The sequence below is a fragment of the Anarrhichthys ocellatus genome, unplaced genomic scaffold (genome assembly GCF_004355925.1).
Source record: "Anarrhichthys ocellatus isolate YVR2014 unplaced genomic scaffold, GSC_Weel_1.0 scaffold1, whole genome shotgun sequence".
NCBI classification, from domain to species: Eukaryota; Metazoa; Chordata; class Actinopteri; order Perciformes; family Anarhichadidae; genus Anarrhichthys; species Anarrhichthys ocellatus.
The window spans coordinates 17,934,328-17,949,353 of NW_022280031.1; the positions used below are offsets into that span (position 1 = coordinate 17,934,328).

Sequence of the window (15,026 nt, forward strand, 5' to 3'; positions counted from 1 at the left end):
ATGGGTTAGGGTTGAAAACGGCAGGAGGCGCTTGCGTCTTTTCGCCTATTTACGTCAAAATATGTTTATTCAAAGTTCTCCACAGGTTGCGAACTTGTTCGACCGTGTGAACACGGCCTCCCTCTTTCATTCCCTCCCGAAAAGGTCGGTGTTATGATGTCTGCTCATATCCAAAATACTGTTATCAACTCCTTCATTATGTTTAAAAATAGGTGGGCTTCTCCTTCCAACCAGAAATGTCAGCTTTTCTCGTGGACATGCGTCTCTACTCCAGCTTTGTAAACTGTTGCCTAGCTGGTTTGTGTACAAACAGAGCTGGTGGTAAACAGGACACCGGCCGTGTGTCGAAAAGTGCCGTAAAAAACCCAATTGAGACGCATATTTGTAATGAGCTGTGTACATGTCCAAAGAATGCTCCTAAAACCAGAATAATATCGGCATATCCCACGTCTTAGTCAGAAAATGAAATATCCAAACAGAATATGATGTTTACATGAACCACATCAAATTCAGAATAATAGTGAATTATCAGTGTGCGTGGAAACGTAGTCAATGAGAGAGAGAGAGAGAGACATTTTAAACTTGTCCTGCCCTGCATTGCCTCCACTGTCCCAAAGCCACGCCCATATTCCCTCATCCACATTTCAATTGGCCGAGCTGCCAGCAACAGTCTGCTCTCCATCCCCTCTGTTTCCCCCTTCTCTCTCTCTCTCTCTCTCTCTCACTCTACATGCAGCGCAGCAGTGAATGAATCCAGTCAGACACAAGCTGTTCAACAGAACAGCCTCTCTCTCTCTCATCATCTCTCTCATCATCTCTCTCTCTCTCCCTCTCTCTCTCTCTCTCTCTCTCTCTGTCCTTTCAAGTCTCAGGAGCAGACAGTCGGTGGAGCATCGGCACAGGAGCGGGAGCAACAAGGCGGAGGGGAAGAGGACAAGCAACATTAAGAGCGGCACAACAGTCAACTGTAGTGCAGCTCGAATCAACGCAGAAGCAACAGATTGCCCCCAGTTGCAATTGTTGCTGCAACTGATGCTCTCTTCTGGGCTTCGGAAGCGAAGCAGATGTGTAGCAGCAGCTCCCGCAGCTGATGCCTCCTGTTGTTTTTTTGAAAGTCAGTTTCGTCCATGCGAAATAAGAAATGCTTTGAGCTCCGGCGAGGAAACGATGAGCGACAGAAACAGAGAGCTTTGATTCAGTCGGAAAGCAACACGTTTCGTCAACGTCGCCGCCTACCACCAGCGTCTCCTCCCATCCTCCTGGTCTTTCATTGAAGAAGAGGAAGAACTGGCACGCGAGCTGTAGAATGCACAAATAGGGGGAGGATGTCAGACTGACATCCAGAGTTCAGGGAGTTTTGCTGTGAGGCGGAAAAAGAGCAAGATCGGGTTCTTATCAGTGTGAGGAGGCAGGTGAGACGTCCATAAGTCCTTCAGACCATCACTTGGACTTCTGAGGACAACGAGGGACCGGATGGGAGGTGCACCGGCACCTTCCTGAGAACGGAAGCAAAACAAGAATCCAAAAAGTAGAGAACAAATGACAGGATGCCAGAGTTGCATCTCTTCTACGCACAGATAGATGCTCAGTTAAATAACAAAAACATTTAAAAGAAAGATATCATTTATCAGAACACTCAACCTCATCAACAACCGACAGAGATATCGCACTCAAAGAAGGATGTATTTGCATCACTGGAGGTTGCATTTCGCCTAAACGTGCAAAGAAACATCAAAATCATTTGCTGTTTTTTTACCTCAACTTCTTCCGCCAAGTACGTTTTTGCACCGATTTCTTCTTTTCCTTCCGGTGCGAGCCTCTTTTGGGAGGGTTCTTGCTTGACTCTTTTTCTTTTTTTTCCGGGGTGAGGTGGATCTGCCGTGGGGGGCAGCTGACAGCCGTCCAAGACGCCGCGAGCCGTACTCCGCGTGAAGAATGCCCAGCCGCGCTTGGCCAAGCCGGCCGACCCGGGCCCGCCGGCGGGCCTCTACATGGAGCGGTCGCAGAGCCGCATCAGCCTGTCGGCGTCCTTCGAGGCCCTCGCCATCTACTTCCCCTGCATGAACTCCTTCGACGAGGATGACGGGGGTGAGTGGTGACACACGCACACACACACACACACAGTGAGATTGATGGAGTCATACATAAAACATAGTACACAAAGGCACGAGTTATTTGTCACCTGTCTGCAGGAAAACTGGGGTTGAGTGTTTTGTAAATCTGTCAGAGGACAGTCTTTTTCATTGTAGTTTTCGTTCAACATGTGCTCAGTTAACGGACCGTGCTGCCCACCGGCTAACGTCACAAGCTAACGTTTACTAGCTCTCCTTCAGCTCTCAACCTCGGATATGTTGTTCAATTCAATCCGTGACACCCGGGGAATCGTTTCAGCCCTTCCAGTCACTCATTAAGCAAACATACCAAACATCTTCTTGGTCCGGCTCCTAAAATGCAACGACTTGTTTATTATTATTTAATCAGATGAATCAGTTAAAACTGAAACTAAGATTTATATGTTTTTGGTATGTGTCGTGTATGTGTGTGTGCAGGCACGTGTGTGTGTGTGTGTGTGTGTGTGAGACAGAGCCTGTACACACCTGTGTGGTTATGTCAGGTTCCCCATGATGAGATTGCCGGTAGGATCAAGTATTTCCTCCAATCGGGTGCATCAGATGATGTAATTCATTTTGCTCTGAACTGGTATTATTGCTACATTACATTACTTCGGATTTCATGTCACTAATACTGTCTGGGAAAAAAACGTGCAGTACTGGATTGTCTCTTCCGTTACGATTAAAGTAAAAGAGAAAAGTTTACAGCATGTTTATAAAAAGGACCTCTGGAAAAATGTTTGACAGGAATGTGTACATGCAGGTTTTTACTCTTAAAGCTACAGATGGTAACTTTACTACAACATATTTTTGGTCACATTTGCTCAAACTGTCAATTTATTCCGACAGTAGTACCCAAGGTAGATCATCTGTGAGCTCCTAATGGCATTTGGAAGAGAAACGACCAATCAGAGTTGAGTAGTCTCTAACGAAGCTGTCAATCAGCTCGTGTACTCTGATCAAATTGTCAAATTTAGCAGCGTTGATCAAATAAGAGTCAAGATTATTTTACTGCGTTCCCTTCTTCTCGCCTCAAAGGTTTCAGAAACATATTTAATTGTATAGATTAGCTGTAAAATTGCTTCGGCCGGTGGCCGTTGGTTGGTTTTGGCTCGACTGTTTTCAACATTGCAGCCAAGTCACAAACTTTCCCTCGTTGCTTTCATCTCATAAGAAGTGGACGTAGTCATCGGGACGTCACCCATTAGTTTGTGGACTGCCGGTTTCAAGCCTTGAATTCGATAAACGGAAACCTCCGGTTCTGCTGAGTGAAATCAATGCTGCTGTGTCTTCAGACTTGCATTCTCTCTAATGTCCACCAGGGGGCGACTCCTCTGGTTGTATAGAAGTCTATGAGAAAATGACTCTACTTCTCTCTTGATTTATTACCTCAGTAAACATTGTAAACATGAGTTTATGGTCTCAATCTCTAGTTTCAAGTCTTCTTCACTACAGCATGATGTTCATTTAGTAACTTAAGGTCCATTTAGAGTCAAACAGACCATAAAGCAGGGGATGCTTTAGGGCGGGGCTTACTGTGATTGACAGGTCGCTGCCACGACTAGAGCTGTACACAGCGTCTCTACGTCACTCCTCTCCATTTTAAATATGGTAACTTCCGTTCATCGGTTGCAAAAAAGCCAAGACGACGACACCCATAATCTAAGATGGCGCCAAATTGATCATTCACAACCACAAACCAGAAGGGGACGTCACGATGAATTTAAAGTATTATTCCAGCCTAGAAGTACTGGTTGCACTGGATTTAACAGGAACTTGAAGGCTGCAGGTGATATACACATTGGGTAGATGGGAGGTTTGGCCCAACAGCAAACTATTGCCCCGTGCCCCCGAACAGTCAAACTCTGGTATATAGCAAATCTGCATCACCAACAATTCCATAATAACGATGTAAAAACACACAAGAGAGAACAAACGGCCGCAGCACGGTCAGCAGTAATCTCGTGATTTTTCTTTCACACAGTCGGACCTTGTTGGAACAGCTGGGACTCCACCAAATATTCTGCTTGGCTGAAAACACAGATTTATTTACACAGCAAATCATTTTCAATCAAAACACTTGAAAATAACCAAACCGTTCCACTCAAAGCTCTGAGAGGGGCAGCTCATTCCCTGGAAACATCTTGTGCACCTTTTACACGTGCTGCTTCTCAGCAACACAAAACAAATATGGGCAACTAATTGCTTTTGTTCAGTCCAATTCTCAGTAAGACATCCGAGCTGGAAGAATGAAGAATTTAAGAGGAGAAACGGCTGTTTTTCAGACAGTGGAATCGACTTATTTCCGTGAGTGAACACGGTATTTGTCCTGTGGTCTTACAGGGGCGTGTGCCCTGTAACAATCACAGATAACTGCTGTGCAGTCAACTAAGATCGCCCTTAATCACCCGGGTTAAAGTCAATATCATACCTGTGCCAGTAGAGCTAATCCCCCCCAAACATTGAGTCAATGTCCTCAGAGTTAAGGTGCTCCTAAACCACAGGTCAACAACTCCATAACCTTCAGCTTTCACAGATTTGTATACGACTTGTCCTTTCTCCGGTGCCCTGGGAGTCTTTGGCATGCTTTGACTTTTGTCATCTTACAAGCTGCCGGTACTCTCTTCTGCCCTCTTCATATCAGGTTCTCAGTGACATTCATAATCACACGGCGCCAGCAGTTTTTACCCAATTTTTGGTTGAATCAGATCATGTGCAGAACGGCTTGAGTTGCTCTTCTGATTATGAAACAACAACAAAGAAGGGCGAACGAAGACGGCAAACGTTACTACGCCTTTCAACCTCATCGAAGGCAGCGCAGACCAGATCTACTCCTTCCTTTCACAATAAAAGCCCTAGACCTATAATATTCACAGGGAGGTAATTCGCATTTTCGAGTCGTTAAATCTCCAACTCCCCGGTGTGAAAAGGCCTTTATCCCCCTTTTCCACTGCATGGTTCGTTTTGAATCGCCCTCGGTGTAGGCGGGACCCGGTGGCACCGATTACGAGCATCAAGAATGACTACCGACCTATCTGATGGTCTCGTTTACTTATGAAGATCGTATAGATGCTTCAGTATTAAACTGAGACCAGTTAAAAGTTCCTCAGAGCACACAATTATTAGGAAACACACACACAGAGAAAGATTGCCTCTCCAAAGCTCATTGACATCATCACCGGCCTGCTGTGTGTGTTTACTGACGCTAACCAAAAAAAAAACCAGCCTGATGAAGGGCGGCATGCTGGGAACATCACCTGTATGAAGGTGTGAATCACTTTCTGTACCCCTGGGGACAGATTTCAACCCGCCCGACGCTCTCTTGTTCCTCTGGACGTCCCTGAACAACACACAGTTGTACACCAGTGTGTACGTAACACGTGAATACCGAGCCTCACGCTAACACAAACACACCAGGATGAACACTCATGCATTCACAGATATAGCTCTCACTCGACACACACATGTAGGATTCTGGGTTCAGCTGAACCTACACAAGTCCCTAGACACACACACACACACACACACACACACACACACAAACACACATATGAAAGTAGTGTGTGTGGTAATCAGAGCGGAGCGGCAGGCTGCGGTTTGTGGCTCTCAGTCTAATTAAATGCTAATATGGCAGCCGATTGTGGCTGACTGCAGCTAAATAGAGGCCTGATTGCAGGTTAATTCTCTCTCTCTCCACTTCTCTGTCTCAATGTCTCTCTGTCGACCCTTTGCACTCCGCGGTCTTAACAATCCTGTTTGCAGTTTAACTGTCTTTCCACCTTAAATTGCCTTTCAATCACCCTTTTCTCCTCTCCTTTAATTCCACTCCTTTTGCTCTTTTTGTTTCACTCTTTCACTTCAGTTTGTCTCTTTCACTGACAGGACAGGAAGTGTGCTCTCACGGTTGCAGAGCATCAAGTGAAGTAATAAAACTAGGCTGTTGTTGATGCGTGAAATCATTTTGAATTACTCTTAGTGGCTGACTTTGAAGACCGGAACATTTGGCATTATCGCCATATAATTGAGGATGTTCTCATACGACCTTTGTAGCTATACTTACAAAATGATTGTGCTGTTATTTGTAAACATCCCGCAAAAATTGCATGTAGTCCGCGTAATCCTGAACCAGGAAGTGTTTCAACTGCAGAAACCCAGACATTGCGTGTCAAACAGAAACACCTCTTCCTCCGCTGGTCGTGCCTCGTGTGAAACGAGAAGTCAACGTTGATTCATTTATTTGTTCAGCTTAATGTACTACTTTGCCATTTAAAAAAATATATAATATTAAGATATATCAGAAAACAAGAAAACCTGAACTAGAAAACAAAATCGTATGAACGAAATATTTTCAAAAATTAGACGAGGTATAAAAGAAAAGTAAAGATCCACGTATAAAGATCCACACATTATATAGAATGTTCTATAAATGCAGGATGATTTGTCTCCTTTATTATGAGACTTCATTACTTTTAGCAAGGTGGAACTAATAAACTTATTTTGCCCTCATAAACGGGCTCCAATTCAGTAATAATAGCGAATAGCAATGCATTCACACTGTAGAGATCTATGTCAACGTTATCTCACTCTTTACTGTCTCCTTGGCAGAACAAATAAAACATAAATCACAGCTTCTGCTCACGTGTCTCTGTCCCTGACCTCAATTACAGTTTTCTGTTTTTCCTTTCTGTTCTCACATCTCTTCAGACGATCAGCAGACAGAACACACACACACACACACACACACACACACACCTTATGTATGTGTAATCGAGCAGCGCAGGTGTCAGATTTCGCAACTCTTGGTGACAGACTGACAGCTGATCTGATTCTCCACATTAAATGTAAAACATGAAAAATCGAATGTGTCTCATCACCTGTCTGATATAAAGCAACGTCCAAACATCCATCTGTCTTAAAGGAGAAATCTCCCAAAAGTCATAATGTTTACAGTAATGTCCGTTATTCCAGAAGTTTGGGAAATGTTGCAAATTCGGACTCTTCAGGTAGCATATAGAATCTATGAGAAAGTGACTCTACTTCTCTCTTGATGTATCACCTCAGTAAACATTGTAAACATGAGTTTATGGTCTCAATCTCTAGTTTCAAGTCTTCTTCAATACAGCATGATGTTCATTTAGTACATTATGGTCTATTTAGAGTCAAACAGACCATAAAGCAGGGGATGCTTTAGGGCGGGGCTACACGGTGATTGACAGGTCGCTGTACACGTCTACGTCATTCCTCCACATTCCAAATATGGTCACGTTTTTTCATTGCTTCCAAAAGAACCCAACATGGCGACAGCCGTAATCCAAGATGGCGACGGCGAAATCGCCAAAGGCTTCATGACATCAGTCCACAAACCAATGGGTGACGTCACGATGACTACGTTTGCTTCTTATAGACAGTCGATGGCTTTTACCTAAAAAGAACCAAGTAGATTTTTTTGCAGAAACACAGCAGGCGTACTGAACGCTTGGGTTGCAGGACATACAAAAAATACCCAAAAATGAACCGTTGTATGAGGAAATGTTGCAGATGCATATTTTATTTTATGCATTCGTGTGCAACTTGATCCCACCGGAAGACATGCAAATAACAGCTTTTCAGGTGTCTTTTATCGCCACGTTAACGTGAAACGATTATGTTTAGGCAGCAAAACCACGGTAAGTTTAACATTATCTTTGTGCTTAAAAGAAGTACGCTAACTAATTAAAAAATGTCTGAAACAATGTAACAGCAAACACCCTTCACAAATGCCACTAACGTAACTTAACAAAACAAAACAATTTAGGACACTGATCTCAACTCCTGTGTTTGTTTGCACATCTTCATAAATTACTTTTCCCATTTTATCGACAACGACATGAAGCAAAACTACTGCGCACGGAAAAAAATGGCCTCAGACAGCAAAGGTACGACGCTAAAAGCTGTTTTTGAACAAGTAATGGTTTAAATGTTTTCGGGAGGATTTCTTTCTCCTCTCAGGCTTGTTCTTGTTCATTCTGATCTTCCCATTAATCAGGTGGAGCTGCTGCTGCTGCTCAGGGAGACTAATTGAGTCTATACTTCTTTGTGTGAGTGTGTGCTGCTGTAATTCTCTGCTGGTAAGAACCAAATGTTCTCACAAAAAGGGAAAAATCAGGAATGAGGAGTTCTTATTTTTCGGCCCCTCACTTCCTTAAGCAGCAGATTTAGGACAAAAACTTGGGTTCATGGTGAAGAATATAACTAGGATAACTTTTAGGCTGAATCTAAGGTTATATTTTATAGGTGTATGTTTCTGTTTCTGAGTGTTTGTATCGGTGTGCATGATACAGATATTAGTCCCAGAACGTTTAAACTCTGCAGGAGCCATGTTGTCCCTCCCAAAAGTCCTGGCTTTTTGGTGAACTTATGAGGGACAGTGTGAAGTATGAGCATGCATCAGATATAGTTATAGCTGGTAAAGTAATGAGATGTCATGTATTGTGGGAGGATCGGGAACATTGGGCTTCATCAGAGGAGGTATGGAAGGAGAGTGAAGGGAAGGAAGCATGAGAGGACAGCAAATAGAGAGGAAGGGACAGGAGGACGGACGGACAAATGTAAGGGTTGGGAGTGATGCATGCTGGAGCAAAGGTGGAGGGAGTAAAGAAAGAAGAGTGGAAAGAGGAAGCTAGGATAGGAGAAGAAAGGTGAAATGGAGGAGGTGAGACCTGAGGAATTAAAATGCTTGTTACTCTTGTCTTTTATCTCTCCTTCCTCTTGCATCCCACGTCTTTCTCCTTTCCTCAATCACCCCCCCCCCCCCTCCTTCCCTTCATTGCATCATCACTCAAATTCTGCGTCTTCATCCCTGCTTTCAAGTCACATGGAGGACAAAGAGGGAGACAAAGGAAACGCATACACACAAAAACAAAATAGGCTTCCGAGTTAAAGTAAATCTAATAACTCAAAGTCGTCTTTTTAATGAAAAACACGGCGAAAAGATTTCTGCCCGCAGGAGTTCTGCAAATGTGGCTGCATTAATGTATCGTACCAAAAAATGAAGGCGGAAAGATGCATGAAGCCGATGTCACAGATATTAGTTATAGAGGGGAAAGAACGGAAGGAGAACGAGGGAGGGGGGGGCGAGAGGAGGAGCGAGGTCTCTGGTGAGCCTCTAAGTTGGAGAGATGACCCAGAAAAGTCAGGAGTCCAAAAAGGACTGCCAGCAAACGAGGTCTATCTATGGGGAGCAAGGAGGAGGTGAAGGCTGCAGGTGTTCATTTGTTGTACGGAGCCATAAGGCGGCGTGTTGTATTCCAGAGTACTAACAACGGTTGTGGTTGTTGTTTCAAATGCAGTGTTTCACGCCAGGATGTGGAAAATTAGCACCATGTAGCGGTACTCACAAGCGGAACCCTCCGGTTCTGCCGGGTGAAGACAATGCCGAAGTGTCTTAAAACATTCTCTCTAGTGTCCACCAGGGGGCGACTCCTCTGGTTGTATAGAAGTCTATGAGAAAATGACTCTACTTCTCTCTTGATTTATTACCTCAGTAAACATTGTAAACATGAGTTTATGGTCTCAATCTCTAGTTTCAAGTCTTCTTCAATACAGCATGATGTTCATTTAGTACATTATGGTCCATTTAGAGTCACACAGACCATAAAGCAGGGGATGCTTTAGGGCGGGGCTTACTGTGATTGAGAGGTCACTTTCACTACCAGAGCCGTATACATCACTCCTCCGTAGTCCAAATATGATCACTTTGATGGCAACGGCCAAAATCCAAGATGGCGACAGCCAAAATGCTAAACTCAAGGTTTCAAAACAGCCGTCCACAAACCAGTGGGTGACGTCAAAACGACTACATCTGCTTCTCTTATACAGGTTATGAACCGGACCAGAAACTAGTAAGTAAATAACAGGAACATTGACAGCAGCGTGATGTGCCACCAATTGAAGAGCAGCGATACACATCGCCATTTTCCGTGCACTTTACTGCTCACACTCACCCTTCTTCTTCTATGGTGATAACGAGGGCACATGGAGATCCAAACAGATGTTCCGTAGGAGGAGATGCAGACAAGGAATAAGATGGAGGAGGATACAAGGATGGAGCGAGGCGGAAAATGAAAGCGTGGCCAGAAGACATGAGTCTGAATGGTGCGCTCGTAACAGGCCCCGGCTGTCCTGACAGGCTGCTTTGTGCCAGACTGAGAGCAGGAAGTCAAGTTGTCATGTGGGCTTCGAGTGGAGACAAAGCCACACGAGACGAGCTCTTCAAACATACCCTTACATAATGAATGAGAGTGTGATTTCATTCTTAATGCCGCAGCCGGTTAACATCCGTGCTTTGTGTGGTAATGACAGGAAAATCACCGAGAGGCAATTTTGAACGTGTAGATCTGCCGAGCTCTGACAGCCGCCTCCCACTGGCCCTGATGACAGGTTAAATCCTCCCTTCCTGCTCGGGCTGCTTGCAAATTCTTCTGATACGAATGTCAGTTTGTAATGAAATAGAAATATTAGTTAAGAGAGGGTCTTTCTTCATATCGTCTTGTCATTTTGCATCTTCTCCCTCTGCCTCTATTTGTGTCTTCCGCTCCTCGTCTTCTTCACGCCTTTGTTAACGTTCCTCCCTTCCTTCTTACATTTTCCTCTCCACTGCTCTCCTATGTCTCCTCTCCCCGTGTCACTCGTCTTTTCATCAGCCTCTCCGACTGCACCTCTCCTCTTCAGCCTTCACCTCTCATCGCCTCTAATTTTCATGGCTTCTCCTTCACCTCCTTGTGTTCGTCTCTCCTACTTACCTCTCCTTACACTCTCCTCTCTCCATTCTTGTTCTGCTTCTCTGAGTCACACTCAAAAATGACCAAACTTGAAGGAAAAATACATGGATTATCTGTTACTTTGGCATTGTTATCGGTTAAGGTGACATTTGTACTCTCCAAAGTGAGCGCTAAGATCTGGGAATGTGCAACGAATCGCATTAATATCGTCACCGATGCATTCAACATTCTCACTGTCAAATGACCCTCTAAGCTTGGAACTATGACGCTCTACGCTCTCTGCGGCCGTTTCAGGGTCGGCGTGTCAGTTTCCGCTTTGTTACATGCATAGGGTCTAATACAACAATAAGTAAGATACGATTGTCACGTAAAATAAGTACAAAGTACAGTACCCTCCGACATCTGTCCAATATGAGGATGCCATACTTCCCTCCAGTGAACTTGTGATTGGGTTGAATTCCACAAACCCATTGGTATGAAATCTGAGTTTCTCACACACGGATGTGCACTTTTTGATGTACTAATTTATCCTCAAAGTCGTGACAGCATCAAAGACTCCGCCTAATGGTTCACAACCACACCGTTCCCCCCACTGCTTGTTTCACTGGTGCAGCGCTGCGAAATCAAAGAGAGCGACACCCCTCAACTCTAATGTTTCTGATCCCTATTTCATCACAGAGCAATGAAGCCTCTTGCAATTCATCAGTGAAACCCTCTTTGGTGAAATGCTGATAATTAGATTTTTGTAAGTTGAAGTTGGAATTAGAGAGAAGCTTTAATGAAATGGAGTTTGCGTAATCATCTGATGTGATTACCAGGTCTCTTTAATGAATATAATAGTTATAATTTGCTCACATCACACGGGCGTTTCTTTGCTGTGTCGCTAAATAATTTCAACGTCAACGTGTGCATCATCTCTAATTTAATTTTCTGTGTTATTATCATGAAGGAGAGTGCATTAACACGTGCAATGGGGTGACACGATCTCTGATCACACCTGCATGCTGCAGAGAACATCCCCCTCTGCTTCAGTGTTAATTAAGGGAATGTGAGGACATGCAGGATCGCTGTAAAGGTGCCTCTATGGTGAGGCATAAAGCTGCGAGAGGGGCGAGCAGTAAAAGAGGCACTTTTCTCCACATGCAGCACTTTATAGATGACTGCCGCCTCGTCCAGTTATTATCCGGTAAGATGCTGTTTGTTGCTCGCTGTGCTTATGAGTGTTTTGGGGGGCGTTCGAACGCACAAGATTTGCCATCTTTGTTTAAAGATACACTCGCTGACTTTGTTGTTGTTCTCACCACATCGTCTCTCAGCTCAGGGTTGATATATTCAACCCGGTCGCCAGAAAAAAATATTGTCGGTTTCTACAAACTACGGGATTCGTCCAATGTACCCACGTAACTTTCAATAACGGACGCTCGATATACTTCGTCACTCGCTCTCACCCAACGCAAAAACTTCCACATTCAACGTGAACTCGCTTTGAACTCGTGGTGAGAGAGGTACTGGAGGGAAATTGGAGTGGGATGTCGGAATAATAAAAAGAAATCAGCTCTTGATCTGGGCACAAAAAGGATCGATTGCGTCGTTGGACTGGATACATTTACTAAACTACTTGGTACTGAGGTTTTATCAGTCGATACCTGAAAGGAGCAGCATGTGGCATTTAGGGAGATCTATTTGCAGAAAGGGAATATATTATTAGAAAGTATGTAACCACCAGTATACAGCCACAGAGTCAGCATAGAGAGGAGGCTGGGGTGGATGGACGGGTCAACAAAATGTAGGTCCTGTTTCCTCCCAAACCAGCAGGTCAACGGTAGTGTCTTGTAACTGTGAACATGTCGATCCCGAACTTCAACCAAGTTGTTATAATTGACAATGACCATAAAGCGTCCCTAAGCTTAATAAAGTAGTCATTTTAAACCGAGGCATGATCGTTCCCTAAACCAAACTAAGTAGTTTGTCCGACTAAACCTGAAACTGTCGGATCGGTTTCAGAAAGCACAGACAAACTATGATAAGGGCATCCGAGCACAAACTCATTTATTGTGATGTTTCACATCTTAACCGAACTTTATTTCTTCTAAAAGTTACTTTTTAATATACAAAATGTTTCAGATTTCTTCCTGCGTCTGTTGCACCACACTCTATGGTTTGCAGCCTCACACCTGTTAACAAAGTGTCTCTGACTCTGAGTCCAGTGGAGCAACACAGTGAATTATCAAGAATCACAACAAAGAAAGCACCACGACATGCTGTCATCTGATCCAATGAACATTTAAAACCAGAACAGCTGTTAGGCTTTCAGGGTGTATAAAGCACTATAGGGGGGGGGGTCGATGAAGTTAACTTTGAGAATGACTTGTTATGGTTATTGCTTGTAAAAAACACAATAAAATACTGAACATTGTTTGTGTAACATATTCTGGAGGAGGTGTCCTCACACACATGGTGTCTACTTGGCATCAGGAGGTCTTCTGGAGCCCATTTCTAACATCATCGAGTCATAGTTTAGTATTCACAGCAGCATTTCCATTTCCACAAAGTCCTTGCTCAGACATTTTCTTAATTTTGAAAAGTCCTTGCTGGAGCCTCTTCCTCCGTTTTGGAGACAGTTATTCCTCCCCTCTGCCCTGCGGACTCAACACAGACTTTGGAGAGAACAAATCACGACAGGGCTAGCTTTAATAGAGGATCGAGGACTATGTTGTGTGTGTGTGAGTGAGTGCTAACACAAGTGTTTTTCTTGGTTGTGTAGGTGTGTGTGTGTTTGTGTGTGTGTGTGTGTGTGTGTGTGTTCTTGGTCAAAGATCCAGCCAAGATCATGTTAAATTTATTTCATTGGAAGCACCAACAGAATTGCTCCCCCCTTAAAGTGATTTGTTCTCCTCTCAGCAACACAGTAAAACTGTCCAGTCATGGCTCCCAAGTAGAGGAGAGAGAACGAGGACACGGAAAGCCCAACGACTGGAATTTATATTCAAATGAATGAATTTTATCAAGGTTTTCTAAGTACGTCACAAAGACGCATTCATCTATTAATCTGAGCAGAAACCTCTTCAGTGTATCTGGATGTTTATTTGCATTCACTCCAGGTCCTGTCAGGCTGTTCTGTACTAACTATAGTACCCCACGAAAACAATTCGCTTGTAATAATCGTGAATAAGGGAGAGGTCGGGGTGAAAGGGTGACTCCATAGACATTCACCCAGGAGGCCGTTGTTCGTGTCTTATATGAAACCAGAAGTCAACGTTGACGTATTAGTCAGATAACATCTGTACTTAAAGTGTCAATCTCAAAGATTTTTGTTTAAATAATTGTCTGTTAAGTCACTATCTATCGCCAAAGGAGGTAACACAATGGTGAATGAGCTTCTGGCCTACTGATGAAAGTATTGCAATATTTATATATTTGCAGTATTATGAACTGGGTGCCTGTAGTGACATTCCCAGAAAAAAAATGCTCTGTTATAGTTTTTCTCCATTGCATACATGCAGAAAATTGATCTATGCTCAAAATTGTTGTCTTCTACTGGATGTAACTTAAACATTGTAACTAAGCACCTGAATAACCTGAAATATAGGTAGAAACCAGAGCAATGCACAAATACGCTGCTTCAAACTACTTTATTTATTTATTTATATTCATTGAGAGCATCTCTGTGAGAAGTCAGAGTGTGATCTAACTTCTCTACTTGGTTATGAACTACGTCTTTAGAAACGTCTTTAAATCAAGTGGGAGAAGAGAGTTTATTTTATGCTCGTTTGTCTCACAGTGAAGATAAATACAAGCGTAGTAATTCTCTTGGAAATTTGTTTGTTGTAATGCTTCAGCGACAATAGTACTTAATGTTTGGAGGAGCAGAAATATGGGACCTTTCTCTCTTTCCTCACTTTTATTACCACACTTTAGTGACGCTGTCAGCCTCTCACTTGATCTCTTTCTACCTGTACCTCTTCTCTCTGTCTCTACTTCCTGTTGCTCGCGCTGTCTCGTTATTTTTAGTTCTTGTTTGTGTCTTAACGGAGTTTTAATGGGGTCCCTCCGTCTATATCCTGCTGTCTCTCCATCAGCATAGAAACAAATGTCTCAAAGTTTGTAGAAAAAAAAACACATTATAAATCAGACAACAATCTCCCGGTGTGTGTAT

General features: G+C 43.5%; 1 protein-coding gene across 2 annotated transcripts in view; it reads left to right on the forward strand.

Moving 5' to 3' along the window:
• The first annotated feature begins 740 nt into the window (after positions 1-740).
• Positions 741-15,026, forward strand: part of rims4 (regulating synaptic membrane exocytosis 4) — a 50,547-nt gene continuing 36,261 nt past the window's right edge. Inside the window, exons 1-2 of one of the 2 annotated variants that reach the window (XM_031861055.1) lie at positions 741-1,774; positions 1,870-2,088. In XM_031861055.1, coding sequence (XP_031716915.1) covers positions 1,992-2,088 — 97 coding nt within the window. In that variant the 5' untranslated portion in view covers positions 741-1,774; positions 1,870-1,991. Of the gene's footprint in view, positions 2,089-15,026 lie in introns of both variants that reach the window. The other variant, XM_031860974.1, reaches the window with a different exon arrangement.